General features: G+C 49.0%; 2 protein-coding genes and 1 pseudogene across 8 annotated transcripts in view; 1 reads left to right on the top strand and 2 right to left on the bottom strand.

The window, feature by feature from the left end:
* The window catches only part of Mthfr (methylenetetrahydrofolate reductase), an 18,038-nt gene extending 11,016 nt beyond the window's left edge, over positions 1 to 7,022 (bottom strand). The window contains exons 1-4 of one of the 6 annotated variants that reach the window (XM_029476590.1): positions 7,001 to 7,022; positions 4,347 to 4,592; positions 2,502 to 2,740; positions 1,755 to 1,865 (exon numbers count right to left, since the gene is read on the bottom strand). In XM_029476590.1, coding sequence (XP_029332450.1) covers positions 1,755 to 1,865; positions 2,502 to 2,740; positions 4,347 to 4,579 — 583 coding nt within the window. In that variant the 5' untranslated portion in view covers positions 4,580 to 4,592; positions 7,001 to 7,022. The other 5 variants (XM_021161395.2, XM_029476589.1, XM_021161396.2 and 2 more) reach the window with 5 other exon arrangements.
* A 220-nt stretch (positions 7,023 to 7,242) lies between these two features.
* The window catches only part of Clcn6 (chloride voltage-gated channel 6), a 31,774-nt gene continuing 11,607 nt past the window's right edge, over positions 7,243 to 27,409 (top strand). Inside the window, exons 1-11 of one of the 2 annotated variants that reach the window (XM_021159590.2) lie at positions 7,243 to 7,452; positions 8,179 to 8,238; positions 15,713 to 15,778; positions 16,370 to 16,435; positions 18,369 to 18,435; positions 20,712 to 20,818; positions 21,441 to 21,567; positions 23,655 to 23,722; positions 25,400 to 25,458; positions 26,226 to 26,358; positions 27,164 to 27,277. In XM_021159590.2, coding sequence (XP_021015249.1) covers positions 7,366 to 7,452; positions 8,179 to 8,238; positions 15,713 to 15,778; positions 16,370 to 16,435; positions 18,369 to 18,435; positions 20,712 to 20,818; positions 21,441 to 21,567; positions 23,655 to 23,722; positions 25,400 to 25,458; positions 26,226 to 26,358; positions 27,164 to 27,277 — 954 coding nt within the window. In that variant the 5' untranslated portion in view covers positions 7,243 to 7,365. Of the gene's footprint in view, positions 7,453 to 7,552; positions 7,980 to 8,178; positions 8,239 to 15,712; positions 15,779 to 16,369; positions 16,436 to 18,368; positions 18,436 to 20,711; positions 20,819 to 21,440; positions 21,568 to 23,654; positions 23,723 to 25,399; positions 25,459 to 26,225; positions 26,359 to 27,163; positions 27,278 to 27,409 lie in introns of those variants that run through there. The other variant, XM_029476279.1, reaches the window with a different exon arrangement.
* On the bottom strand, positions 12,914 to 13,843 carry LOC110292318 (annotated as a pseudogene).

Raw genomic sequence — 27,409 nt, 5'->3', positions numbered from 1 at the left:
TTCAGTGTACTCATATAAATAAAATAAATGAATATTAAAAAAAAAAATTTATTTTATGTATTCACCATTGCTCTCTTCAGACACACCAGAAGAGGGTAGTGCTCTTAACCACTGAGCCATCTCTCCAGCCCATTTAAAAAATGTTTTATTTGTTTACTTCTAGTTTTATGTGTATGTGTCTGTGTATATGTGTGTGCAGGGCCCATGGAGGCCAGGCCAGGGTATTGGATCCCTGAAGCTGGAGTTACAGATGTTTGTGAGCCACAGGGTATGGGTGCTAGAAGGGTTCTCTGCAGGAGCTGCAAGTACCCTTAGCCACTGACCCAATGCTCATCCCCCAAGCTTGGTACTATAACCAGCCAGTGTTACCACTCAGTTTACAATAGGCAAAGCACAAAACCATTTGACAACTGTGAGCTTGCAGCTCTGCTAGGCTCCCCTCACCTCCTCACACCCACGGCTAGAGCCCGTGGGCACAGGTCCCCAGATTGCTGCATCCGGGCCAGCAGAAGCAGTGACCATCAGAGCTGCCGGGAATGCCTGCTCCTTCAATTCTTTAGCAGTGCTTCCTAGCCAGTTATGTAGCCAGCTGAGAGGAGCATGTTCGAATGGGAGGTTGGAGAAAGCCCATTCTCATATGACAATATTCTAAAGCTACAAACTTTGTTTTTAAATTATATTATTTGAGGGTCCATGGGTTGCTCAATAGGTAAAGGTGCTTGCTGTTAAGCATGATCACCTGAGTTTGAATCCCAGGACTGACATGGTAGAAAGAGAACTGTTCCTGAAGGCTGGCCTCTGACCGACTTGTGAGCACATGAGTATACACACACACACACACACACACACACACACGCTGAATAAAATGTTACTACTTGATATGTTACTCCATAACTTAGGCATTTATTCATTTATCTATTTTGTCAGTGCTAGGGATGGAACCCAGGACCCTGCACACACTAGTACCTCTAGCACACACTAGTACCTCTAGCACACACAAGCTCTCTAGCACCAAACTACAGCTCTGGATTCTTTCTTTTTTCAGGGCAGGGTTTCTCTGTATAGCCTTGGCTGTTTTGGAATTAGCTATGTAGACCAGGCTGGCCTTGAACTCAGAGAGATCCTCCTGCTTCGGCCTCTAAGTGCTGGCATTAAAGGCTTACACCAACATCTTCCCTCTCCAGCTTTGGATTTCTAAGACAAGTTCAGGCTGGCCCTGAACTTGTATCCTTCTCTTCTACCCACCTCCTCATCCCTTAGTGCAAGGATTAGAACTAAGCCAGTGTGAGTTTCATTTCCTAGAAACTGAGAGCTAACACTGAGAAGAGTTAGAGTGGGGGCTGCCTGGAGCTGACACCACACACACACAGAAGCAGGACTCAGGCCCAGGACAGTGCATCTATGAGGGCCTCTCCTGCAGCAGATGCACAGTGAGAAGCCAGCCCAGGACCCTGTGGACACAGAGGGAATGAAGGACCACAGTTCCTGACCCCTTTCAGGGCTCAATGAATCCTGTCCCTGGAGTCTTCCATTGCATATCCTCCCCCTTCTCCCCCTTCCCCCCACGAGAAGATTGAGTACAGAAGGCAGAGGGGGAAGCTTTGGAGTGGGAGTAGTGTGGGGCTGAGGGGCAGCAGGTGGCCAGGACTGGTGCCATTCAGTTCACCTCTGTGTCCCCCCACTCTGTATCCACCCAATCAACACGTCCTGAACTGACTATCTTCTCATCCTGCCCCTTCTCTGTCCTCACTCACCTGCCACACAGATGTCAAAATAGTCGCCAAACTCGGTCCGGATGTGCTTCACCAGGTCTGTGGCATAGCTGAAGCCTCCTTCCTCTGCTTCCCAGTGGTCACCTACAGGGTCTGCAGGGTTGCTGGAGGTCATGGTCACTGGGTGTCCCCTGACCTCCAGTCTTCTTGTTCCCTCTACCTACGCCTACACTTGGCTGAGGGTCCCTCAAAGGCGGAGACTTCCTATTATGTGAGTCTAGCCTGACACCTGGCAAGTAGGAGGTACAGGGCAGTGGTCAGTTGTCAAATGTCTACTAAGGCTTACTCTGCAGGTGCCCCATTGGTGGTGGGACCAGAGGAGGTGTGGCTCTCCACTGAGCCTGGCCTCGCCCTGATGCCCTGGGTGTGGTCAGACACCCTCTCCCACCTCTCTGCTCTCCCAGAGCTCCTGGGAGCTCACTCACTCTATGACTAGGTCAGACAGTGCCACAACCGACTGATGGCCCTGTGTAATTCTAACAGGGTTATTGGGCACAAGCCATGTCCCAGCTGAACTGTAGACAGGTCAAGCTGTAGACGCGGCCATCCCACCTGTGTGACACCCACAATGGACTCATTACCCACAGCGATCGATCACTGATCCTCCTGCAGCAAGCTGACCCTGGATGTGCTTAGTGCAGAGCCCAAGGAAAGTAAAGGACTTGTCTGGGGACAGGAGAAGCCTTCAGGAAAGCAAGAACCCAAAGAGGAGGGGTGCTGGCGCCACACCTCCCCTCAGCGCCATTATGTTCTTCAGGCCCAGCTGCTTGGCTCTGTGCAGATGGCCTGTGATCTCCTCCGGGCGCTGCTGGCAGCAGGTCATGTGCAGGATGGTTTCCAAGCCGCAGTAGTTTACTGCTGTGCTGGCGATCATCATGGAGGAGGTCTCCTTGTCTGAGCCAGGGTCTCCAGCTGGGTGCCAGGTAACATCTACGAAGAGGGGGCCCCCTGCTGCCATCCGGTCAAACCTGTAGGGGATTTCCTCCTTAAGTAGGGCTCCTGGGGTAAACAGGAGCTCAGAGAAGGCAAGTTGGTATCAGAGCAGTACTTCCCAGGCACATGACCTAGTAATGCATCGGAGCCGCAGAGTGTTTGTCTGTCAGGTGTGGCAGGTGACAGTACCTACTGGACAGCCATCAGGGTTCTGGGTCAGATGGCTGTGCAGCCTCCTCAGAGCAGGGCCCAGGCTCAGTGAATGCCGCAATGATTATTATCATAGTGATGTATAACAATGTCACTGTTTTGTGTGGACAGCATTCTGCGCTTCTCACAGTGGAGCACACCAGCTTTTTTAGAGTCTTGACAGCTGAGGGCTCAGGGATCTCAGCAGTGGGTGGGCAGAGAGCCTCACTTTAGGGAAGGCAGAGAGAGACCAGCAGACTCTTGTGTTGCCACCATGGTCTCTTTGCATCAGCCAAGAGTCCTGCCGAGGGAGGCTGAGTTCCTGAACTAGATTCAAAAGCTTTTTGTGGGCACCAGCACTGTTAAAGCTATCATGGTGTGTTTAAACATCAGGGTCTTGATTTCAGGACCCAGAAAGCAGCATGTGACAAATACGGATTAAAAGGCTTTAATGTTTGTGGTTGTTTCTGAGACAGGGTCTCATGTAGTCCAGACTGACCTCAAACTCTCTATGTAGCTGAGAATTTCTTTGTTTGCTGTTTGTTTTCAAGACAAGGGTCCCACTATGTAGCCCTGGCTGTCCTAGAACTCACTATGTAGGCCAGGCTGAGCTCAGACTCACAGATCTGTCTGCCTCTGCCTATTAAGTGCTGGGAATAAAGGTGTGTGCCACCATGCCTGGCTCTCTACCAGGCTATCCTTGACCTCAGATCTGCTTGCTTTTGCCTCCCGAGTGCTGGGATTGCAGACATGTTCCCACACCCTGTCTATGCAGTGCTAGGAATCAAATTTAAGATTTCTGACAAGCTATTTACTCCATCAATTCAGCTATACTCCTCCCTCTTTTAAAGATAGGGTGTCATTACATAACCCTGGCTGGCTGGCCTGGATTCTAGGTAGCTTAGGCTGGCTTTGAACTCAGTTATTTATCCTCCTGCCTCTGAGTGTTGGTATTAAGGCGATACCAGTGTGCCTGACTTTCCTTTCTCTCATCTTTGTGATGCGGCAGGATGTAGCCCAGGGGTCTTGTGGTCTACAAATCACTCTCTGACTTGAAGAAAAGGAACTGGAATTCAGAAAGTGCTATCACAAAACATGTGGTGTTTCCTGATTTGGAAAAGCACTCTCTCTGTGTCCAGCTAGCTCAACACATTCCCTGAATTGCGGTTTGTTGACTTCCTAAGCTCCTCATGAGCCAGCCCCAAGCTCTGCCAAAGAATGCAGCCTGAAAAATGAACATTTTTGGCTCACTGAGAGTGCGTCCAAACATATCTAATGCTGCTTCAGAGGGACTTTCACAGACAAGAAGTTATAAGTCACAGACTAAACTCCCTGTCTCGCCTCTGTTTCTTCCTGCCTCCCCTCCCTCCACAGAGCCTTTTCCTGCCGGGTTAAAGGGCAGCTCACGCTCCCCTGCGCCTGCCGACCCCCAAGATTAACCTCCCTACTCACCTGGAGATGAGGTTAACAGCTCCCTCAGCAGTTCGAGGGGGGAAGAACTCCAGGGAGAACCACTTGTCACCAGAGTCCATTCTGCGCCTCATCTTCTCCCGGAGTCTCTCGTGCCGCTCTGGGTCCAGGCTGGGGGTGGAACATCTCGAACTGTCCTTGGAACTCTCGCCGCCACTGCTGCTGCCCTCAGATCGGGGGTTGGGACTGCCACTTCCTCTGGCCTCATTCACCATGGCTGGATTCCTGCTGTAGAGGGTGGGGGCCGGGGGTATTAGAGGGCTGGTAGCCAAACCCCATGCACACCCAACACCTGAGCAGGCGGTTCCGATGGCAGTCACTGCTTCATCAGTCAGCACCTCCTACCCCCCCCCCCCCCCCGCGTCCCTCTGCTGTGTCTGCCTCTTTGTATGACCACCTCCCACTGAGTGGCTCTCGGGCCCTTCAGCTCACAGATCGGATCGTTGGCGACTGCTACCTGATAGAGGGTGGCACAGAAAGCCTCACGCAGCCAGCCTCTGGGGCCCACATCCCCAGGGATGGATAACAGTGCCCAGCTGGGAGGACCTTGGCTTTTTGACGGTTCATCCCGATCTGCTCAGACCCAGAGTAAGTGGGGAAGGAACCTTTCCTGGAGGGTGTGCCCAACTGGGCGGAGCTGTGACAAAGAGCCTCGAGCTGAGGCTGGGGCCACGCAAAGGGGCGGGGGTAAGGTTTCCCGGCTGGAGAAGGCTCAGGCACAAGTCAGAGGAGGAAGATGAGTGGGGGAGGGGAGGAGTGGGCAGGCAGCGAGTGCAGGGGTTAGAGGAGATTAGGTTATTAGCCATTCAGGATCACTAGATTTCCCCCACCAAAGAAAGAACAGCTCACTGTGGCTGGCTTCGCCTGGAACAGCCCCATCTCCTGAGATCACACTACTTCAAAAAGACTGTTGTGTTGTGAGCTAGAACTTGCCACGGGCTGGGCTGCAGAGGCAGGTGGACTGAAGTCACCGAGGGTAGGGATTTATGTCCAACTCTGAACAAAGGTTGTCCCATCTGTTGCCTGCCCTGGTAGCAGCTCTCCCTAAACACGCCAATTAAGTCAAAAGGATCAGTGACCACAGTCTACCACATATGCCCTTCCAACAGGGCCCAGGGCCATACTGCAGTCTAGTCTAGAAAAGAAGTAAACACTACCACTGCACAGCAGTGGCCAGCACAGTAGTGGCTAACTGTGTGGTGACATGGAGCAACAGAGAAGCCATGTCAGGTTTGTTTCTTTCCACAAACTTCCACCTCTAAGTCAGTGTACCATTTTGGATCTCAGCTTCAAGAATCGGAAGAAATCCATTGCTCCTTCCCCTCCCGGGCTCCAGACTTAGTGCCAGTGTTACTCCCAATCTATCTGTGTCACTGCTGTTCTGACCTAAAACTGCCAGGTTCTCATGGCGAATGAGAAAGGCCTTCGAAGGTCTTCCTCCTCCACCCAAGGGAAATGCCTCATTTTCACTGCTGGAATAAAACTGAAAGAGCTGACTCAGGCACAGCAAACCGCTCCAAGGTTTAAGCTTTTTTTTTTTTTTTTTCTGGTTTTTTGAGACAGGGTTTTTCTGTAGAGCCCTGGATGTCTTGGAACTCACTTTGTAGACCAGGCTGGCCTCAAACTCAGAAATCCACCTGTCTCTGCCTCCTGAGTGCTGGGATTAAAGGCGTGCGCCACCACACCTGGCTCGGTTTAAGCATTTCTAACGAGCCATTTATCAAACAGTTCCCACCGCCTATCCATTATTAGTTGAGCTCCCATATCACACAAGGTTGAGCCTGTGAACCGACAAATTTGTTTACCCTTCTACTGTCCAGTCCCCTGCCTGTGACTGGGACCAGAAAGACCAGTCTCAGGCGTGGCATCGCCAGTGCCTGGCAGAGTAGTAAAACAGGCAGTACTCACTGGGCTCAAAACTGCCAAGACCTCCACACCAATCTTCAAATGGCTCGCTGCCACCTACTGATCATTTAAATAAGACTGACAAACACTGAGCCCACCACTCCCGGAAGAGTTGTGATAGATGCATGTGAACTGCAGGCCGCTATGGGCACCTGGGCGTTGAAACTAATGGTCCGTCCACTCTCCCTTTCCAGACGCTGTCAGGGAGATGGGTTTAAGAGACTATGGCAACCAGGCATGACAACGCACATATTTAATCCCAGCTCGCAGGAGGCAATGGATCTCGGAGTTCGAGGCCGGATCTACAGAGACTTCCAGAACAGCTAGGGCTACACAGAGAAACTGTCGCGAAAAACAAACCAAACCAAACAAAATCCCAGAGATCAAGGGAGAGAGCTAGACAGACAGACACTATGGCAGGCAGCCACCATGGCCTGAGGGATGGGAATCCGGTCACCTGGTCAATGGGTCACAGGCCGTGGCGGGGATGCAGGTCCCAGACGGCTGCAGGGTCTGGATCACTGCCCCATATCCAGGACTCCTTTAACTTTGGGATACCTTCGTGCAGGTAGTGGGGCTGGGGTGACAGCCCCCATGAGTTCATAGGCCCTAGGAGCCTTCACGTGCAGAGGGCGGGCCAGCACCTAAACGCCCGCCCACAGGTCTAGCTTGCGGTGGTGTGTTCCCGACTCCGCGAATCCATCCGCAGCGTCCCAAGCTTTTTGGGTTACCTCTTGCGTCAGATCGGTGGCGGCGGCGGTGCCACCTCCCTAGGGCTGGCGGAGAGGGCGGGGCGGAGCTGTCAGTTGCTAAGGGAAACATGACGAGCGGCAGGCGGAAGCCACATCTAAGAGACCAGACGACGGCCGGAAGTCCCGCCCCAATATGGCCGCGCCCAGAGGTCTCTGGGGAAGCCAGCCAAGTACTGCGTCATGTGACGCGAGCTCTCGCCCCACCCGTCTGCAGCCACTCCCTGTCTCCAGACCGGGAGCTCCAGAGGATCACGTGACCCTCCCGGGGCCAGTCACGTGTGGCGCGGATCCTGGGTGGGAGGGGGGTTGGCCTAGGTGGTCCGGAGCCGCAGCAAAGGAGGAAGATGGCGGGGTGCAGGGGGTCTGTGTGCTGCTGCTGCCGGTGGTGTTGCTGCTGCGGTGAACGGGAGAGCCGCACCCCCGAGGAGCTGGTGAGCGGCTGCCTGGCTGGGGAAGGGGTGGCTGACAGGATGACAAGAGGCGTTGCCGGGGGTGGGGCCGCTCCGGACCGCGCCTGCAGGTGGCAGCCGGTGGGGCCCGGGGACCGCTGCCTGGGCTCGGGAAGCATCCAGCTTGCCTCCGCGTGCCCCAGCCAGAGTTCTGTTCTCATAACCTCTCTCTGGACTCCGAGGGAGGGCTTCGGCCAGCTTGGAGTAATGCCGTCCATATTCTCTTTGAGTTTTGAACGAAGCAAGCATTGTAGAATGAGCCCTTGAGCGGGACGTGACGCCCATGCCGTTGGTGTAGTTTCTCCGGCCTGTTCTTATTCTCTACCCTTCACTCTTTCTGGGTCACTGGTGATCCAGCTTCCCCCTGCAAAGCAACCTGGGAAAACTTGAGTTGTGTTCTCAGAGTTGATACATTCCCCCCTGATTCCGTAGTCAGTCTATTGTCAAATGAAACACGAATTTTCTCCTCCAACGAAGCTGCCATCAGACATCTTTCAGGTGTCCTGAAGGTGAGCATTACGATTTAAAGAATTCGTCGATCAATAGAAATGTAGAGCTCAGCTGGTGACTAAATATCCAGCCCAACATGGTTTTGAAATTTTGTTCCTCTTTGAAGATGGCTCTAGCTAATTTCGATTTTAATAATACTACCCTCCTTGTACCCTTAACCCATTAAAAGATCTCCATTCTGTGAATCTGTTTTTCTAGACCATCCTTGGGGAGACACAGGAAGAGGAGGATGAGATCCTTCCAAGGAAAGACTATGAGGTGAGGTGTTCCAGATGCTGTCCTGGGTAACTGGTGTAGTGAGAGTGCTTCAGGCCTCCAACCAGAGATGCTCTTTGACCCTCTGCCTCAGGGAATGGGGGAGGGGGGAGATAACTGACTTGGGAAGTTGTGCCTAGCAAGTCCTTAACCTGGACCCACAGTCTGGTGGTGATGCATTCCAGTTCTGCCTGGATATAGAGCGTGTTTGCCATTAAACCTTTCAGAAACCCAGGGTCGAAGCTCTTCCCTGTGAGTGCTCAAAACATTCTCTCTCATGAGCTGTGAGGAGACCTTGCCTCTCTCTCTTCTGACCTATTCTGGATTATAGTTTCCAGTTTCAGATATGGGACATTGAAGAGTGTGGGGCCACATGTTGTGGTTCCCCTTTAGTGGTTCCACTGGACCTGGGAGGCTGAGATGGGAAGAGCTCTTCTGGGGACTCACAAAGGCTGCTCCATCAATCCTATCCAACCTCTTATTTCTCAAAAAAGATTTATTTATTTAATTAATGTATATGAGTATACGGTAGCTGTCTTCAGACACGGGTTCCTATTGAACTCTGCAAGAGCAGTCAGTGCTCTTAACTGCTGAGCTATCTATCCAACGTTTTTGTTTCCTTTCCAACCTTTTGAGTAACTCTGTCACACCCATTTGTAGCTCACTTGCCTTAGGCTGATAGAATGTTCATGTGATTTTTTTTTTTTTTTTTGGTTTTTCGAGACAGGGTTTCTCTGTATAGCCCTGGCTGTCCTGGAATTCACTCTGTAGACCAGGCTGGCCTCGAACTCAGAAATCCACCTGCCTCTGCCTCCCAAGTGCTGGGATTAAAGGTGTGAGCCACCACTGCCCCAGCTGTTTTAGGTTCATAAGAGCAAATTCATTCAGACACTTAATCAGGGAAGTCTGCTCAGTGTACATCTAAGGACCAGCCCTCTGAGCAGCTTTTTGTATTTATTTGGGATGGGGGGGGGGCAATGACATTTTTCTTTTTTAATTTTAAAACTTATTGTTAGGGGCTGGAAAGATGGCTCAGTTGTTAAAAGCATTGATTGCTTTTCCAGGGGTCCTGGGTTCAATTCCATCTGTATTCGATTCCAGGATGTTCAGTGTCCCTTTCTGGCCTTTGTGGGAAATAGTTATGCATGTGGTACACATATGCATGCAGGCAAAACACTCATGCATATAAAAATAAAATCTGTTGGGTTTTTTTTTGTTTTGTTTTTCAAGACAGGATTTCTCTGTGTAGCCCTGGCTGTCCTGGAACTCACTCTATAGACCAGGTTGGCCTTGAACTCAGAAATCTGCCTGCCTCTGCCTCCCGAGTGCTGGGCTTAAAGGCGTGCGCCACCACGCCCGGCTAAAATCTGTTGTTATTGTTAGGGGGTCACATGTGGAGGTCTGTGGAGTTAGTTTTCTGATCTTTACTTGGGTTTTGGGAATGGAACTCAGCTTGTGGGTGTATGGTTTTGCTCACAGAGCTATCGAGTCAGCTTTTTCTTTTTCTTTTCTTTTTTTTTTTTAAGACATGGTCACTCTGTATACCCCTAGATGGCCTCCAGTACAGCCGTATATCCGTATTAGCAGCACACCCAGTGTAGGTGGCCCCTAATCCTCTGCCTCTGTAGATTTGCTTCTTCTGGATAGCTGAAACTGGTTTGTGGAGCCCTGGTGTGGGACAAAGGCCATTCCCATTTCTCCCTGCTGGCGAATAAACTAGCCAAGAGGCAGGTACATACCCGAGAGCCAGGCACAGTAGGGGAGAGATCGGATAGCATTCTTCTCAGGCAGATGGGTATAGGCAACTTCAGAAGAGAGAGCTTGGTTTTCATTTTTTAAAATTTTGACGTTTAAAATAGAGTTATCCCTATTGGATTTTACATGGATGTTAGGGTAGACAGGTGCATGGGTTTAAAGAACAGATAGTTGCTGGGACAGAGTTTGGGCTGGCTGCTAGATCTCTGTCCTGCCTTGTGATTCTGTCTCCATTATCTGCCCCCGTTGACAGGAAGTCTGGAGAGGGATTCCCAACATTTGACTGTCCTGTGGCAAATCCTGACCTTAGGTAGACAGAGGCTTCAGAGAAAGCACTTCCTCTCACTCTCACCTTACCCTGTACCCCATTTTTGATACCAGATGCAGGAGGCTTCTTTACCCACACCCCAAGAAGATCTCCAGCAGACACTGGCTGGTTATTTGGAGGTAGCAACAGATCCCACAGATTGAGGGCTGCATTTGCCAGCTGAAAGTGGTAGGAAGCTGGCTGTGGTTGCACACACCTTTAATGGAAGCACTTGGAAGACAGAGACAGACAGATCTCTGAGTTTGAGGCCAGCTTGGTCTATGTAGTGAGTTTCAGAACAGCCAAAGCTACGTAGTAAGACCCTGCCTTGAAGAACCAAAACAATAAAAATAAGAAAGAAAGACTGGGTTGTTGAGCCACCCCAGTCTGATTACATTGGTAGAGCCATTCATAGCACTCAGGAAAATATGATTTTGGGTACCTAGTTTATTAATGCATTTACTAAAGGGTATAGTTGTACAGGCAGATAGAGGTGTGCAGGTAAGGTTTGTGGGAGCTTTCCTGATCTCCTGGGGGAGCCATCCTTCCAGTATCCTCCTGCTCTTGGGACCTAGTCCTCTCAGCTTCTTAGAGGCTTTGTTATGTAGGTGTGACTGATGGCATCCTTTGCCATTGGTGAGCAGCTTAGTCTTCTGCCTCTCTTCTTTATTTTATTTTATTTTTGTTTTTTGAGACAGGGTTTCTCTGTATAGCCCTGGCTATCCTGGAACTCACTCTGTAGATCAGGCTGGCCTTGAACTCAGAAATTCACCTGCCTCTGCCTCCCAAGTGCTGGGATTAAAGGCGTGCACCACCACGCCCGCCTTCTGCCTCTCTTCTCAGAGGTCAGAGGTTACAAATAAATTTCTCTCCCCTCCTTTCCTTTTTCTGTTTGAGACACAGTGTCCCAGGGCCTAGGACTATATCTCAGTGGCAGGGTACTTTTCTAGCATGTGGAAGGTCCTGGGTTTGATCCCAGAACAACAAAGGAAGGAGGAAGGATAGGGAGAAAAATATAAAACTAAGCAAAAGATTGTGAGTCTTTCTGTGTAGCCCAGGCTGGCCTTAAACTCAAGGTCCTTCTGAGTACTGTGTGATAGGTATATGCCTGGGTGAAAATTGAACTTTCTAATCAGTGTCTGTGGTGGCCAACCACATCCTGATTCTCTTTAGGGTTGCAGCCCTCAGCCTAGTCATTACAATAACATGCAGAAGGCCTTCTTCATACGCTGGAGATCCAGGCCTCTGAAAGAGTTGGTTTTCAGGTAATAGGGGAAAAAAAAGAAAACACGCACATTTAAGAAATTAGAAAAACAATTCTTTTTTTTTTTTTTTTAAAGATTTATTTATTTATTTATTTTATGTATGTGAATGCACTGTAACTGTACAGATGGTTGTGAGCCTTCATGTGGTTGTTGGGAATTGACTTTTAGGACCTCTGCTCATTCCAGCCGGCCCTGCTTGCTCCAGTTGACCCCGCTCACTCAGTCCCTGTTCTCTCCAGCCCAAAGATTTATTTATTATTATAAACAGGTACACTGTAGCTCTGTGTCAGATCTCATTACGGGAGGTCACCATGTGGGATTTGAATTTAGGACCTTAGGAAGAGCAGTCAGTGCTCTTACCCGCTGAGCCATCTCGCCAGCCTGAAAAACAATTCTTTTGTTTGTTTGTTTGTGTTTTTTTTGTTGTTGTTTTGTTTTTGAGACAGGGTTTCTCTGTATAGCCCTGGCTGTCCTGGAACTCACTTTGTAGACCAGGGTGGCCTTGAACTCAGAAATCTGCCTGCCTCTGCTGGAATTAAAGGCGTGTGCCACCACACCCAGCCTGAAAAAAACAATTCTTAAAGCTAGATAAGAGCCTTGTGTGGTGCCACACACCTTCCATTCTTTTTATTCCCATAGTCTAGAGTCTGTACTATGACTGATGCATCAAGGACCCTTGCCTGGAGGAATTGGAGACCACAGATAATAAGGAGCCCACAGCTCTTAGTCTCTTAGACTGAAGAAGTCTCAACAGCTCGTTGTCATGTGACTAATAAGTACCCTTTCTTGTTTTTCTTTAAGACACAAAAAGAGATCAGCAGATTATTTTCTTTTTCTTTTTTTTAAAGATTTATTTATTTATTATATGAAGTACACTGTAGCTGTCTTCAGACACTCCAGAAGAGGGCGCCAGATCTCGTTATGGATGGTTGTTAGCCACCATGTGGTTGCTGGGATTTGAACTCTGGACCTTTGGAAGAGCAGTCAGGTGCTCTTACCCACTGAGCCGTCTCACCAGCCCAGCAGATTATTTTCATTTCCTAGTTTGTTCCTAGAAAGTAGTTACTCTTGACTTTCTAAAGTGTGTGTGTAAGTCTGTATGTGTGTGGTGTGTGTGTATGTATGTATGTATGTGTGGTGTGTGTGTATGTGTATACACACACTGCATCATGCTTCCTTATGCTGTCTTTTGAGGTCTCACTGTATAGCTTCAGTCAGCCTGGAACTTACAATATAGACCAGGCTGGCCTGCAACTCAGAGGCCTGCCTCTTGTCTCTCAAGTGCGAGGATTAAAGGTGTGTGCTACCACACCTGGCTTGCATCTTGCTTTTAAGATTTTTTTTTTAATTGGGCATTGTTTTATTTTCCTTTACAATTTAATAACTACTGCTTGATGAGTGCACATGGGGTAAGGTAGTTCAGAAAGACCCCAGCAATGGTTCCCCTGACTGAGTGTGGTCTTCATTAGTGAGTGGAATGACGTGTGTGACGTCACTGTCAGACCAGCAAGACCACATTTATGCACCCCATCGTTCTCAGGATTGTTGGGAACTTGGGCACACTTTCTCCAAATCACCTTGCCTCCTTGTGTCACAAGGCCCAGCTCGCTCTCATCCACTTCAGTAACTGTACCTTTGGTGATCACACCCAGGGTTGTATATAATGGGGATGATGGATTCTTTTTCACACCTAGAATAGGCAGGCACAAGGTAGCTTTCAGCTCAGGGTGCGTGACATGGGCTTTTTTGAAACATAGACCCATTGGCCTAACGAACTTTTCATATTTAGGTGGTTTTCTTGTAAAGCCATCACCAATAGAGCAGACTTTAGTAACCATTCTCTTCCATGCCTTCTTTTTTCTTTTTCCTGTTGGAATAACTTTAAATACTTCTGTTTCTCCTTGGGCAGGAACTTTGGGTAGAGGGAGGGTCCTTCTGTTTTCCACCTTTTCTTTTCGTTTCCTGTTGGAAAGCACTTTCCCTTTTAACTGCCCCTCTCTGTCCAGCAGATAGGCGGGGATGGTGGGCACGGCTCCCTGGGAGTCCTCCTATATATAGTCCTTCTGGTGTTTCTCTTTTCATGCATCTTAATGGTCCTTTTCACTTGTATTTTCTCAGCTTGGTGTGTTTATGGTAGAGCTTAGCCTTCAGGCCATTTTTTTTTTTTTTTGCCTTTGAATATTCATGGGCCTCCTGACCTTTCTTTCTCTTTCTCTCATGGAAGTCCAAATGATATCCATATTGTTTGTGGTTGCAATTTAGTATATTCATTTTGTGGCATGATGACAGCCGGGAGTAGCTGTCCGCCACCTACTGGGTTCCAAAAACTTTTTTTTTTTTTTTTTTTGGCTTTTCGAGACAGGGTTTCTCTGTATAGCCCTGGCTGTCCTGGAGCTCACTTTGTAGACCAGGCTGGCCTCGAACACAGAAATCCACCTGTCTCTGCCTCCCAAGTGCTGGGATTAAAGGCGTGCGCCACCACGCCCGGCCTTCCAAAAACTTTTTAATTTCAGGGTGTCACTGGTCCACGAGCCTACTTGGTTCAGTAAGATTTTTTTTTTTTTTTAATTATATGTATGGAGCTGGAGAGGTGGCTCAGTGGTTAACAGCACTTGTTGCTCTTACAGAGGACATAAGTTCTATTCTCAGCGTCCTCATGGCGGTTCAGAACCACCTGAAACTTCAGCATCCACAGACACCAGGCACACGTATGGTGCATATACATACAGGCTGGTAAAACAACGTGCATACACATAAAAATAAATCTAAAAAAATTGTGTGTGTGTGAGTATGGACTTGTATACGTGAGAGCAGTGACACTGAGGCTGTTGTGAGGCACCTGATGTGGGTACTGGGAGTTGAACTCAGGTCCTCTATAAGAACAGCAAGTGCTCTTAACTGCTCAGCCATCTCTCTGGTCCCTACGTCTTGTTTTTTTTTTTTTTTTATCACTTTTTCCCCTCTTAATGAGTCTGAAGATTTTTCATATGTGGTGATAAAGATTGTATTATAATTGTTTGATTGTTACCCAGTGTTGTGCTGAGATAATGTGACAACTGATTAACTCCGGGACTCTAATACAAAAGGGCTCCGGACTTGCCCTCAGCAGTCATGGGTGGATTAAATTGTTACACATCACACGTATAGTTGGCTGACTTAAAACTTGGGTTTGGGAATAAGGCCACAGGCCAATGTCCAGTTTGCTTATTAACTTCCCTGGCAGTGGAGCTGGCTATGGGGAAGGGAGAGCATAGGCTGGGCCTTCTCTGTGCTGCTGCTCTCAGGAGACCTAGAAGTGAGATTTCCTTTGACTGCACCTGCACAAAGGCCACAGGATGTCTGTGATCTCTGGAGCCTGGCTGAAGTGATACTGCCTGAGGGACAGAAACTGGAGGAGCTGGGCTCAATCTGTGCCTCTTTTGACAGACATGAGAAATTGCTTTTAAAAATAGTCTGTCTGGGTCTGTCTTGTGGCTAACCTCATTTTCTTTTTTCTTTTTTGGTTTTTTTGAGACAGGGTTTCTCTGTATAGCCCNCCAGGCTGGCCTCGAACTCAGAAATCCGCCTGCCTCTGCCTCCCAAGTGCTGGGATTAAAGGCGTGCGCCACCATGCCTGGCTGGCTAACCTCATTTTCATGGAGGCCTCCTGTAAAAAGAATTACAACAGTTGATCTGGGTTAACTTGGTTCTGGTTAATTGAAGGTTTGTTCACATGTAAGGGAATAAGTTGGGCAAGACTAGGGATCGCCGAAAGCCTTTAACTATTTTGTAGAAACAGGAAAATCTGTCTTTTTTGTTTTGTCTTCTTCCCCCGTGCTAGGATGCAGCACAAGGCCTTAGGTATGATATCTTACCACTGAGCGTTACTTCCCAGACCCTAACGTTTGCTAGCCAAAGCTTTTCCTGAGCATGAGGCCTCTCGGAAGCAGTGCTGCTGGCTCTTCCTGCACATGTGACTCACCTGGGGTCCTATTCGTGCACAGGGTCAGAAGCTGCTGGCCACAGAGTTGGAGTCTGCATTTGCACCGATCCTTCCGTCCCTGGCACTGCTGATGCCTCTTCTTGCTGAACAGGGGGAAACTGGAGCTTTCCTTGGGTTAGGTTTTGTTGCGATTCCATGTGCACCATTAGCATTCTTGTGTTCTCTCAGAGTCTGGACTATGACCGCTGCATCAATGACCCTTACCTGGAAGTGTTGGAGACCATGGATAATAAGGTGAGCTCTTAGCTCTTGGTCTGTTAGCACTGAAGAAGTCTCAGCAGCTTGTATTCTGTCCTCATGTGACCCCAAGTGTCCACTTTTGTCTTTAAACTTTTTCATGAAAGAGTGGCATTTAAATCCATAAGCCCTGTTGCTGAGATGTCTCAGCAGGAAAAGGAGTCTCTGCCAGGCGTGTCCACATGAATTTGATCCCCAGTACCCAGATGGTGAAAGGGGAGAACTAACTTCTAAAGTTGTCCTTTGGCCTACACACACACACACAGAGACACAGATACACATACAGACACACACAGACATATATGCGTACACAGACATACATATGGAGACACTACATACACAGACACACAGACACTCTTTCTCACACACAGTGTTGGTACATTCTTAGACTTCCTCCTGCCATCCAGTGTACCCCTAGTCACTATACCCAGCTTAGTCCTGTCGGGCTCATCAGTGTCATTGTGGGGCACCTGCAGCTGCCCCTCCTCACCACGCTTGCTGTCTCTGTAGATTTAGTCCAGAACTGGTTAGCCAATATACATTTTTTCCCCTGTCACAAATGGACCCATTCTTTTCCCTTGTGAACAGAAAGGGCGAAGATACGAGGCGGTGAAGTGGATGGTGGTGTTCGCCATTGGCGTCTGTACAGGGCTGGTGAGTAGTGGAAGCTGGGGAGGAGGCAAGCTAGATGGGTCGGGATTAGAGGGAAAGCCTTGCCTGGTGAGTGACCCTTGTCATCTGTTGCTGTGACAATTGCAGCATTGGAATAGTTGTCACTCTCTTCAAGACTGCCTTTTCTTTTTCCTCCTCCTTTTGAAAATTAATTACCCTGGCCTGGGTTTTCATGTGACTTTGCATTTGCTTTGGGTACTACAGAAGTGAGTCACAGTCAGACTCTGCGCTCGCCCAGCACTCCAGGGCTGCTTGGTCAGAACTCTACTGAGTGAGCCAGTCCTTCTTTCTGGTGGCGGGTAGCACATGGCAGACAGAGCCCAATGGATGTTGAGGTCACACTGTCACACCCACCTTGTTGGCAGTGGTAGATGAAGGGCTATGCCAGAGTGGACAGGGCTCCTGGATTCGCCAGGTTCACAGAACGATCACACACAGGGAAAGCTGGACACAGCACCAAAGATCATGATAGCAGTTATGTCTGGTGCCATAACTGTGGCCTCATCATCTCTAAACCAAAAAGGGAAGCTGGGAAAGTCGGCACCCAGCCAGAAGACACATGCCAAGTCCGACTTTTGTCAATAAACTGGCAGAGAGGGGCTCAACCTCCTTACTGCCTTTCTCAGGACTTGGCCACAAGTCTTAGGCTCAACTCTCAGTCGCATATCTAGGTAGTGTGTATGTATATATCATGTCACACGGCCCCAAGTGACAGTCATTTTCCGTTCACATTGTACTCATGGTGAATTCTCAGGGAGCATCTAGTGGCAGTAATGCAGTTGGGAGGCCCATTTGCTAATCCTCTGAGGGCATCCTGGGAATGAAATTGGTGGGTTTAATTGTGTTACATAATTTCAGTGTCCATGGTTGGGGCAGGGACTAAAACCAAGCACCTGTCCTGTGTATTTCTGGTTTTGGCTCTCTCAGTAATAAGCATCATTTGCATGTAATTGTTAGTTTTTCTGTGTGTTGTAGCCTTTTAACTACCATCAATGGCTTTATCCCAGAGATGCTAAGAAGGCAGCCTCCTCTGTTATGTAGCTGCTGCAGCCTAGCCCTTCTCTCAGAACCCTTTGATCTGTCTCCTCTTTCTGCTTCAGTTAAAGACTTCTGGGCATTAGCCCGAGGGAGGCTGGGGTTAAAGCAAGGCCTTTGATGTCACTCTGCCACATTAGGGGGCTTTCTGGGCCTCCCATAAGCTCTGTGGAGTAGAACAGTGGCTTGTAGGTTCCCAGGTAGCCAGCGACTGATAGAGTGGTTCTCCCTGAAATAATGACTGAGAAAATAAAAAGGGCTCATACCAAACCCAGAGACCACTTGTGCCCGCCACGGAAATGCCCTTTAAAGTAGCATTCTAAGGCGAAGGCTTGTCCAGCTGAGCACCACTGAAGACGTTTTGGCTATTCTTGTGACTCCTCCTTTGGAAATTGGAAACTGCTGAGTGACTCCCCAGGTGACTCAGTCTTACCCTCTCTAACCGCAAGACTCTTCTCGTCCTTCTCTGTGCCTTCTTTACTCTACTTTATTTCTTTCCTCATTTCTTTTGGTTTTTTTGTTTGTTTGTTTGTTTTTTTGTTTTTTTTTTCGAGACAGGGTTTCTCTGTGTAGCCCTGGCTGTCCTGGAATTCACTCTGTAGACCAGGCTGGCCTCGAACTCAGAAATCCACCTGCCTCTGCCTCCCAAGTGCTAGGATTAAAGGCGTATGTCACCACCGCCCGGCTCATTTTCTCTTTTCTTTGGAGAGTCAGTGAGGCTATTCTGGGGCAGGACCTCAGCCAGCGTGACTAGCAGAGTTCACTCTCCTGCTGCTGCTGCTGCAGGTACCTTGAGTGACCTGCAGTGAGGGCAGGTGAGGCTTCTAAGAGACCTGTACTCACCTGGAGATGAAGATGTCCACTCTCTTATTCTCTGCAGGTGGGTCTCTTTGTGGACTTTTCCGTTCGACTCTTCACCCAACTGAAGTTTGGAGTGGTTCAAACGTGTATCCTTTCTACGGCTCCATTGTTTCAGACCCTTTCATTCTTGAGGCTCTTTCTTTTTTTTTTTTTTTTTTTTTTTTTTGGTTTTTTGAGACAGGGTTTCTCTGTATAGCCCTGGCTGTCCTAGAACTCACTTTGTAGACCAGGCTGGCCTCGAACTCAGAAATCCGCCTGCCTCTGCCTCCCAAGTGCTGGGATTAAAGGCGTGCGCCACCACCGCCCGGCGAGGCTCTTTCTTGTTGAGAATTTTATCAGTAAATGTGGTATTTGAAAGGCTGTTTGTTAGCCATACAGGCAGGAGTTTTTAAATTGTCACTGAAGGACAGGAAAGCATGACATTTTTCCTTATTTTGAGATACTGTCTATTAGCTAGCCTTGGTTGTCATACAAGTAGCTATGCAGCCCAGGTTGGACTCAAACTCATCGTATGGCAGAGACTGGCCTGAAACTCCTGATATACCTGTTTTAGCCTCCTAAATGCTGTGATTACAAATCTACATCACCTTTCCTGGGTTTAGGATTAAGATATAAAAGAGCAAAGCGGGAGAATGGATGACGGCAGGAATACTGTATAAGTTCTTAAAACTCCAGAGACTTGGGTTGGCGGCAAAGAATTCTTCCTGGACCTTTGATCTTAAAGCTTAACTACATTTAAGTAAGCACTCCATTCATGAAGACAAATAGAAACCCAAACCACAATAAGAACATTGTAAAATAAAGGGAAATCTGAGTGCACAGACTGGGATCGGTTTTCCCTGCACTTAAGAAACAGAGCTAGACCTCTTGGTGCTTTACCAGGGAGGCCGAGGCAGGAGATGTGTAAGCTCCAGGCCTACGTGGGCTACAACGCGGGTCCCAGGCCAGCCTAGGCAATGTAGACCATGTCTCAATGAAAAGCAAACAGGGCTGGGGCGTGACACAGTATCGGAGGGAGGCCATCTTTCCAATCCCTAGTGCCACACAAAGGAGACAGTTCATCTCCACGAATCTAGAAAGAATGTCTCCATCTTACCAGAACAAAATCAAACCCCTTGAGTTCTCAGGAAAACATGGAGAGGCTCGAAAGCTCTGGCAAGAACCTGGGGTGTACACATCCTCTGTGTGTAGCTTTTAAATTCCTCCTCAGATGGACCTCAGGTATATTAAAGGCAGCTTTTGTGACGGCTGTGACAACAGATGAGGGCATGGAGAAAGTGGTTCCTTCACAGCACTGTAATTGCATGCACAAGTCAACTGAGCACTGTGTATCCACATGGCTAACACTCAGGTGGGGTAACACTGAGAGATACTGTGGGATGATACAGTAAAGTTGTGGGGACACGAGGTACAGGGCACTCACTGTACAGGCCATAGTGTAGAGGTTTGTTCAGGTGAGGCTTTGGAAGGTCTTGGTCACTCTTTGTAATGTTTGGGGGTGGGGAATTCTGTAAATTCAAAGTAGTTCTTTTCATTTATTTATTTTATGTGTGTGTGGGGGGGTGGGGGGTTGCACATGCCGCAGTGTGTGTGGAGGTCAGAGGACAACGTGTCATTTCCTTCCACTGTGTGGGTCTCAGGGAAAACTCAGGCTGTTAGGCACGGCTGCAAGCACCTTTACCCACGGAGCTGTCTGACCAGCCCCTAAAGTGGCTCTTTTTTGTTTGTTGGTTACTTTTGAGAAAGGGTCTCATATATAGGCCTGACTGCCTGAAATGTTCCTATATAGACAGAAAGACAGACCTTGGACTCACAGAGACCCACCTGCCTTTACTTGAACTAAAGATGCCAACTCCCACACCCAACGAAAGCAGTTGTGGGGCTGGAAAGATGGCTCAGAAGTTAAAAGCACCTGCTGCTCCTCCAGAGGACCTGGGTTTTGTTCCCAGTACCTACAGCCTCACAACCACCGTTCACCTGTACCACCTCGTGTAACTCCAGTCCAAGGACCCGTACCTCCTCCTGGATTCTCTGGGCACCAGCACACAAGTGTACATACACCTGTCTACACACACACCCCAAAATAAAATGTTTAAAAGCTGTTGTATATAGCCAGCTGCAGTGGTACACGTCTTTAAACTAATCCCACACTTGAGAGGCAGAGACAGGTGAATCACTGAGTTTGAGGCCAGCCATGTCTACAGAGTGAGTTCTAGGACAGCCAAGGCTACAGAGAAAAACACAGAAAGCTGTTGTATGTGGAGCACAGGGAAATATGCACTGAGCAGCCACCGTGGCTGCCCCATTTCAAGTGCTATGCCTCGTGGCTGAGAGCCCTTTTTCCTTGACTCAGCCTCTGCAGCGGTGGAGGAATGCAGTCAGAAAGGCTGCCTTGCCCTGTCCCTCCTGGAGCTCCTGGGCTTTAACTTGACCTTTGTCTTCCTGGCAAGCCTTCTTGTCTTGATAGAGGTAAGGCGGTTTGAAAATGGACTGTCTTAGTTTTCAGTACTGTTCACTTTGTGTCTGTGTGTGTGTAGCTTTTTGAGACAGGGTTTCTCTGTGTAGCTCTGGCTGTCTTGAAACTAATCCTGCTGGCCTTGAACTCAGAGATCTGCCTGCCCCTACCTCCAGACTGCTGGGATTACGGGTGTGCCACCACTGCCCAGCTAAAAGAACGTAATGTTCTTCAGCTATGTGTTGGGAAACAGGTTCATGCGGCTTACGGGTTACTACTGTTCACCTGGAGATCTTCCTAAAAGTAAAGCCTGCAGTACGGGGTGAGGTTAATGGGAATGGGAGGATTAAAGACATGGATGGGGGAGGTGCTCTTCTCCTCCTTCACCTTGGGATTACCTGGAGAGTGTCACCAGAATGCGGGGAAGGTGGCTCTGCAGTGGTGCTCAGTGGTCCCGTGTGAACAGACTCCACATGCAATGGAGGAGCTTGTTAGATACAGAGTCGGGGCTCAGGCTGCGGCCCAGCGTCTGTGGGTGAACAGCTCTCGGGCAGGAAGATGCGGGTGTCCCTGGCTTGTTGAGTTGAAGCTGCAGAGTGGGTTTTTAATTTATTTGTATGTTTCCTTCCCTAATAGCCAGTGGCAGCAGGTTCTGGAATCCCTGAGATCAAGTGCTATCTGAATGGTGTGAAAGTGCCAGGAATTGTGCGGCTCCGGACCCTGCTCTGCAAAGTGTTTGGGGTGCTGTTCAGTGTGTCTGGAGGTGAGGAGAGCTTTCTCCTCTCCATGGAGTGGTGAAGGCATGCTGTGCATTGGGTAGATTTGGGCTGTGGCTGCTCCTCATCTGGTGACGACTTTTGTCCATGTTAGCTGTGTCTCTGTCACAGCATATGTGGCAGAGGCAGCTTGAGGGAGCGAGAGGGTTGCTTGTACTTAGCCTCAGAAGGGTTTCAGTCCGTCATTGCTGGACAGACGAGGGACACTTCATGGTGGAGGGTGTATGTTGTGGGCACCGGGAAGCAGAAGCCAGTGCTGAACTATAATCTTTGAAGGCCACCTCGGAGTAACCCACTTTTACTAGCCAGGCCTCATGTTCTAAGGTTCCACGGCCTTCAGAACAGCTCTACACACTGGGGGCCTCAGAACATGGCCAGATAGGCGAAGCTCAGATTCACATCCCAGTGCAGGTCACTCCACACAGTCTTGTTTCCTTTAGTCCTTTCCTTACTTTCTGTTTTCTTTCCCCAACCCCTTCTCTCTTTCCTGTCCTCCCCCCGCCCCCCCCCCCCCCCCCCCGCCAGTCTTCTGAAGTAGTGTCTCATTATGTAGCCCAGGGTAGTGTCTCATTATGTAGCCCAGGGTGACTTGTCCTGCCATTCCAATGTACCCAGTGACACTACCTTTCTGTTGAAGAGGAGCTATCATTCAGTTGGTTTTAGGGTTGGCTCTGGCAGCGTTAGCCCATGTTTTGTATAAATGGCCGATGATTTAGCCTTTGCAGGCCAAGAGAGGTCACTGAGGACATCGTGTAGGAACTTAGGGAATTGTATGACATACCCATTTAAGAATCCCAGGTCCTGGGGCTGGTGAGATGGCTCAGTGGGTAAGAGCACCCGACTGCTCCTCCGAAGGTCCAGAGTTCAAATCCCAGCAACCACATGGTGGCTCACAACCATCCGTAACGAGATCTGGCGCCCTCTTCTGGAATATCTAAAGACAGCTACAGTGTACTTACATATAATAAATAAATAAATCTTTAAAAAAAAAAAAAAAAAAAAAAAAATTTAAAAAAAAAAAAAAAAAAAAAAAGAATCCCAGGTCCTGGGAGTCTCAGCAGGATCACAGAGGTTGGAGGCAGCCTGGGCTATAAATACTATATATATATATATATATATATATTGACTCAGCAAAAGGGTAGAAAGAAATGACTCCTGCGCCTAGCAGCACACACATGTAATCCTTACTTATCTTGAGGTTGAAGCGGGAAGATTTCAAGTTCAAGGCTCACTTAAGGTACAGAGTGAATTCAAAGGCAGCATTGGTAACTTAGTGAGACCCTATGCCAAAATAAAACTAAACCGTACCATATAGTGGCACATAACTGTAATCCCAGCAAAGGCAGCAGAGTAGCTTCGAGTTTGAACCCAGCCTTGTTTTTTGGTCCAGGATAGCCATGACTACATTGTAAGCTTGTACAAAAAATAAAGCCAAAAATAAACAGATAAAGGCTGGGAGTGTAGGTAGAGCACTGGCTGAGAATATACAAGGCTCCTGGTTTGATTCCCAGCACCATCAATACATAAGGGAGTAAAAGTTCTCAGGGTGTACAGAAACAGACAGGGTGGTTTCCCTGCACTGGAATTGAAAATAAGAACTATTCTCTCTTGTAACAAGTGGAGCTTGTGTGAAGACAATTTGTCCCAGCCCATGTGTGTGCGGGATGGGCTGAGGCACAGGGAACCACACAACAACCTTTCCATGTCACTTTTTACAAGTTACAGGTCTTGTTTTGTGAGATAGGCTCTCTCACTGGCCTGGAACTTTGTCAGCTAAGCTAGGCTGGCTGACCAGAGCCTCGGCAATCCTGCCTCTAGTTCCCCAGAGCTGGATGACAGCTGGACACTGTTTTTCCAGGTTCTCTATGTTAGGGCTGAAGATGGATCTTGGGCCCTTGTATCTGTTCAGGAAGTTCTTTACTGATTGAGCTGTCTCCCTGACCAGGCTCAGTCTTTACACTAGAGAGTCAGTCATATGCTTGCCTGCATTTTTTAGTTGCTGAAAGGTTTACATAGCAAAATCTAAGCCAGAGGCCCTCTGCTGACTGTGCCCCTCTTTCCTCCCCATTCCCAGGGCTCTTTGTGGGGAAAGAAGGCCCCATGATCCACAGTGGTGCTGTGGTAGGAGCTGGCCTCCCTCAGGTAAGGATTGGTGGGCCAGGGGATGCGTTCCTTAGAATGGGTCTCTTGCATAGGCCCAGCAGATGTGATATCCCTCATGCAATTTCAGAACCTGTTGCCTTTTGGAGTTGAGGTGGAAACTGTGTGGTCTGTCCCAGCAAATAACTATTGCTCCTCAAAGCATAGCATCACTGCTGAGTCTTTGGAACGGAGACAGGAAGCAGAGGAAAACCAGTCAGTCAATGTGGCAATGCAGCCACACTGTAGCCAAGTGTCTGGAAGAGTTGGCTGGCACAGTCTGAGGCCCACCTCTGCTCAGTCACATTAGGTGATGCAGTGATAGTCACAGGCTAGGCAGGTGTCACCTGTGCACTACACTGTGTGTCCCAGTTCCTTTCTTCTCTGTAGTCATGGACTGATTAGACCCCTAAGCATTGATGAGGATGCTGAAGAGCTAACTCAAGACTTAAGATCTCCTTTAAAAGGAGGTTTCATTGATTGATTGGCCAAGATAGAGTGTCACTATATCCTTACTGGCTTTGAACTCAGTACCCTCCTCGCCATCACACTTGGGCAAAGCTCCTAGTCTTAAGGGTTCCTCTGGACACATGGGCTTTCATTTGAGGTCTTAGTCCCTGTCTTAGTCAAAGTTTCTATTCCTGCACAAACATCATGACCAAGAAGCATGTTGGGGAGGAAAGGGTTTATTCAGCTTACACTTCCACACTGCTGATCATCACCAAAGGAAGTCAGGACAGGAACTCAAGCAGGTCAGGAAGCAGGAGCTGATGCAGAGGCCATGGAGGGATGTTTCTTACTGCCTTGCTTCCCCTGGCTTGTTCGGCTTTCTTTCTTTCTTTCTTTCTTTCTTTCTTTCTTTCTTTCTTTCTTTCTTTCTTTTTTAGATTAATTTACTTATTTTATGTATGTGAGTACACTGTAACTGTTTTCAGACACATCAAAAGAGAGCATCGGATCTCATTACAGATGGTTGTGAGCCACCATGTGGTTGCTAGGAATTGAACTCAGGACCTCTGGAAGAGCAGTCAGTGCTCTTAACTGCTGAGCCATCTCTCCAGCCCCTCAGCTTGCTTTCTTATAGAACCCAGGACTACCAGCCCAGGGATGGCACCACCCACAATGGGTCCTCCTACCCTTGATCACTAATTGAGAAAATGCCTTACAGCTGGATCTCATAGTGGCATTTCCTCAGGGGAGGCTCCTTTCTCAGTGATAACTCCAGCTGTGTCAAAGTGACACAAACCCAGCCAGTAGAGTCCCAGAAGAGCGTTCACTGAGGCCCTTCTCCCTGTTCCTAGAAAGAGACCTACCTGAAGTGTGAGTTGTTGGGGTGAGGGAGGAAGGCTCCAGGCCCATCTGCTCATGCTCAACTACGGGCTCTCCCAGCCTGGAAGAGGAAAGAGACTAGCATGGCATGGGGGCCTGTGTGAGCATCTAGGGTGCCAGTGTCATGTGATAGAGGTAGTGACGTCATATGCAGCAGGTCTCCATCCCTTCCAGCCCCTAGCTCTGCTGTCCCCCTCCTCCTGACTTGTTGACACTACACAGAGTAAACCCTAGTTGACTTCCTTCCTGCAGCACACTGTACAGTTGTGCAGATGGACAGGGGCCTCTGTGGGGCTGTACGGCCCTGCCCCTGCCCTCAAGGCTTCTCTGACACTATTTTCCCCATTTTAGTTCCAGAGCATCTCCTTACGGAAGATCCAGTTTAACTTCCCCTACTTCCGCAGCGACAGGTATGGGAATGGTGAGAGGCGAGGCCCAGCCTCACTGGTCTGACTTTTGACTGAAGCTGTCAGAAAAGGGCACGCTATGCTTTTCTCCTGAGAGTGAGAAGCAAAAGGACCTAGCTATTGTCCTGACAGACTTTTGTTGTAAGAACCATTTGAGGCAGCACTGATGGTCCCAAACTGAAAACCCAGAGAAGGGTGCCCTGCTGTTCAGATGCTAGCCTCGTGGGTTTGTGTGGTACTGTCCTGCACCACGCCCAGTTTGACTGAAGCCATGTTGGGTCAGGGAGCCCCTCCTCTCAGGTGAAGGAAGAGCTGTTACCCTGCTCGAGTGGGATGCAGTGTGCTGGCTTTGTCACAGTGACACACACCTGAGACGGGCAGCTGAAATGAAAGCAGTGTTTTTCCTCCCAGTTTTGAAGGTTTTGGTGACCTTCATGGAGTGGCTTGGGATGGCTCCCAGTACCCTCTTTACAAATACACTCCAAATGGCTGACCTCCTCCTTCTCAGCCCCACTGCTCAGGTTCTAGTGCCTTCCAGCAGTGCCTCAGGGCCACAGCCTGGAACACACTGGAGGATATTCACATCACACTCAGGCATGTAGGTAGTCTGTGTGGCTCAGAGGCAGCTGTGACTGCCACCCAGAACCATGACACCCTGAGCTGTGAGGGAGAAGGCTCATAGGTAAAACAGTAAGAAACTGGCCCTTCAGTCTGAAGGCTCTTTCTTAAATACACAAACGTTTCTCTCCCCCTTCCCTCCTCCTCCTTAGAGACAAGCGTGACTTTGTGTCAGCGGGGGCAGCTGCTGGCGTTGCTGCAGCTTTTGGGGCCCCTATAGGGGGCACCTTGTTCAGTCTGGAGGAGGGCTCATCCTTCTGGAACCAGGGGCTCACGTGGAAAGTGGTAAGGACACTGTCTGTGGATGCCACCTCTTAGACCCAAGCATGAGTCCAGAATGCACCCAAGGTCACTTGAGACATGGAGCTGTCCTTCTGTTGGAGCTGGCACACTGGCTCCAAGTAACTTCCTTGTCACAGCACCATAGGCTCCAAACAGTAGGCTTTTGTGCTCTTCCTGTGAGCCCACCCCCACCCCCAACTGTACACCCATGCCAAACAGCTGCTGCTCTCTCTTTGTGAACCCTCTGCCTGAAGAATGTGTAAGTCTCAATGACAGGATTGTGACTAGAAATCGTTTTCCGTTGTCCCCCTTTGTGTTGGGCATAGGGCCTGCTCCATAAGGAGCTCTCAGCATTGGGCACTATGGAGGACCGTAGAGACACTGGCTCAGAGCTGCCTTCAGTTGCTTTCCCCAGGGGGTCCTGAACCGGCCACTTGCCAAGGCCTCTACTAGAGCCATGGGGATTTATTTCTTTGTTTATTTTTGTTACTGATTTGGTTTGGCTTTGAGACAGGATCTCACTATGTAGACGAAGCTAGCCTTACAGAGATTGCCTGTCTGCCTTTTGAGTGCCTGGGCCACCACACCTAGGGACTTAATCAGGCTGGCAAGATGACTCTGGATAAAGGCACTTATGCCATGCCAGATCCCAGTTGAACCCTTGGCCCCACATGGTGGAAGGAGAGAACTGACTCCTGCACCGCATATGCACAAGATCTGTCCATGAATGCAGGAATAAGTAAGTCGGAGAGGGAGTGAAGGAGAGGGTGATGTCACCAGTGTCCTTGTTTTGTTACCTGTCCTCTAGCTCTTCTGTTCCATGTCTGCCACCTTCACTCTCAACTTCTTCCGCTCTGGGATTCAGTTTGGAAGTTGGGGTTCCTTCCAGCTGCCTGGATTACTGAACTTCGGCGAATTTAAGGTATGTCTTTCCCTTCCTCCCAGGATATTTCACTGTACCCATGAAACTTGCTCTTAAAAGCCCAGTGGGACAGGTGGCCGCCTCCTGCGCACACCTGCTCCCGTGAGCAGTGTGCCTGGACAGCCTGGACCC

This window comes from Mus caroli, chromosome 4, assembly GCF_900094665.2.
Source record: "Mus caroli chromosome 4, CAROLI_EIJ_v1.1, whole genome shotgun sequence".
In the NCBI taxonomy this organism is placed as follows: domain Eukaryota; kingdom Metazoa; phylum Chordata; class Mammalia; order Rodentia; family Muridae; genus Mus; species Mus caroli.
The sequence above is the reverse complement of the archived record's forward strand: the minus strand, read 5'-3'. Positions and strand labels throughout refer to the sequence as shown.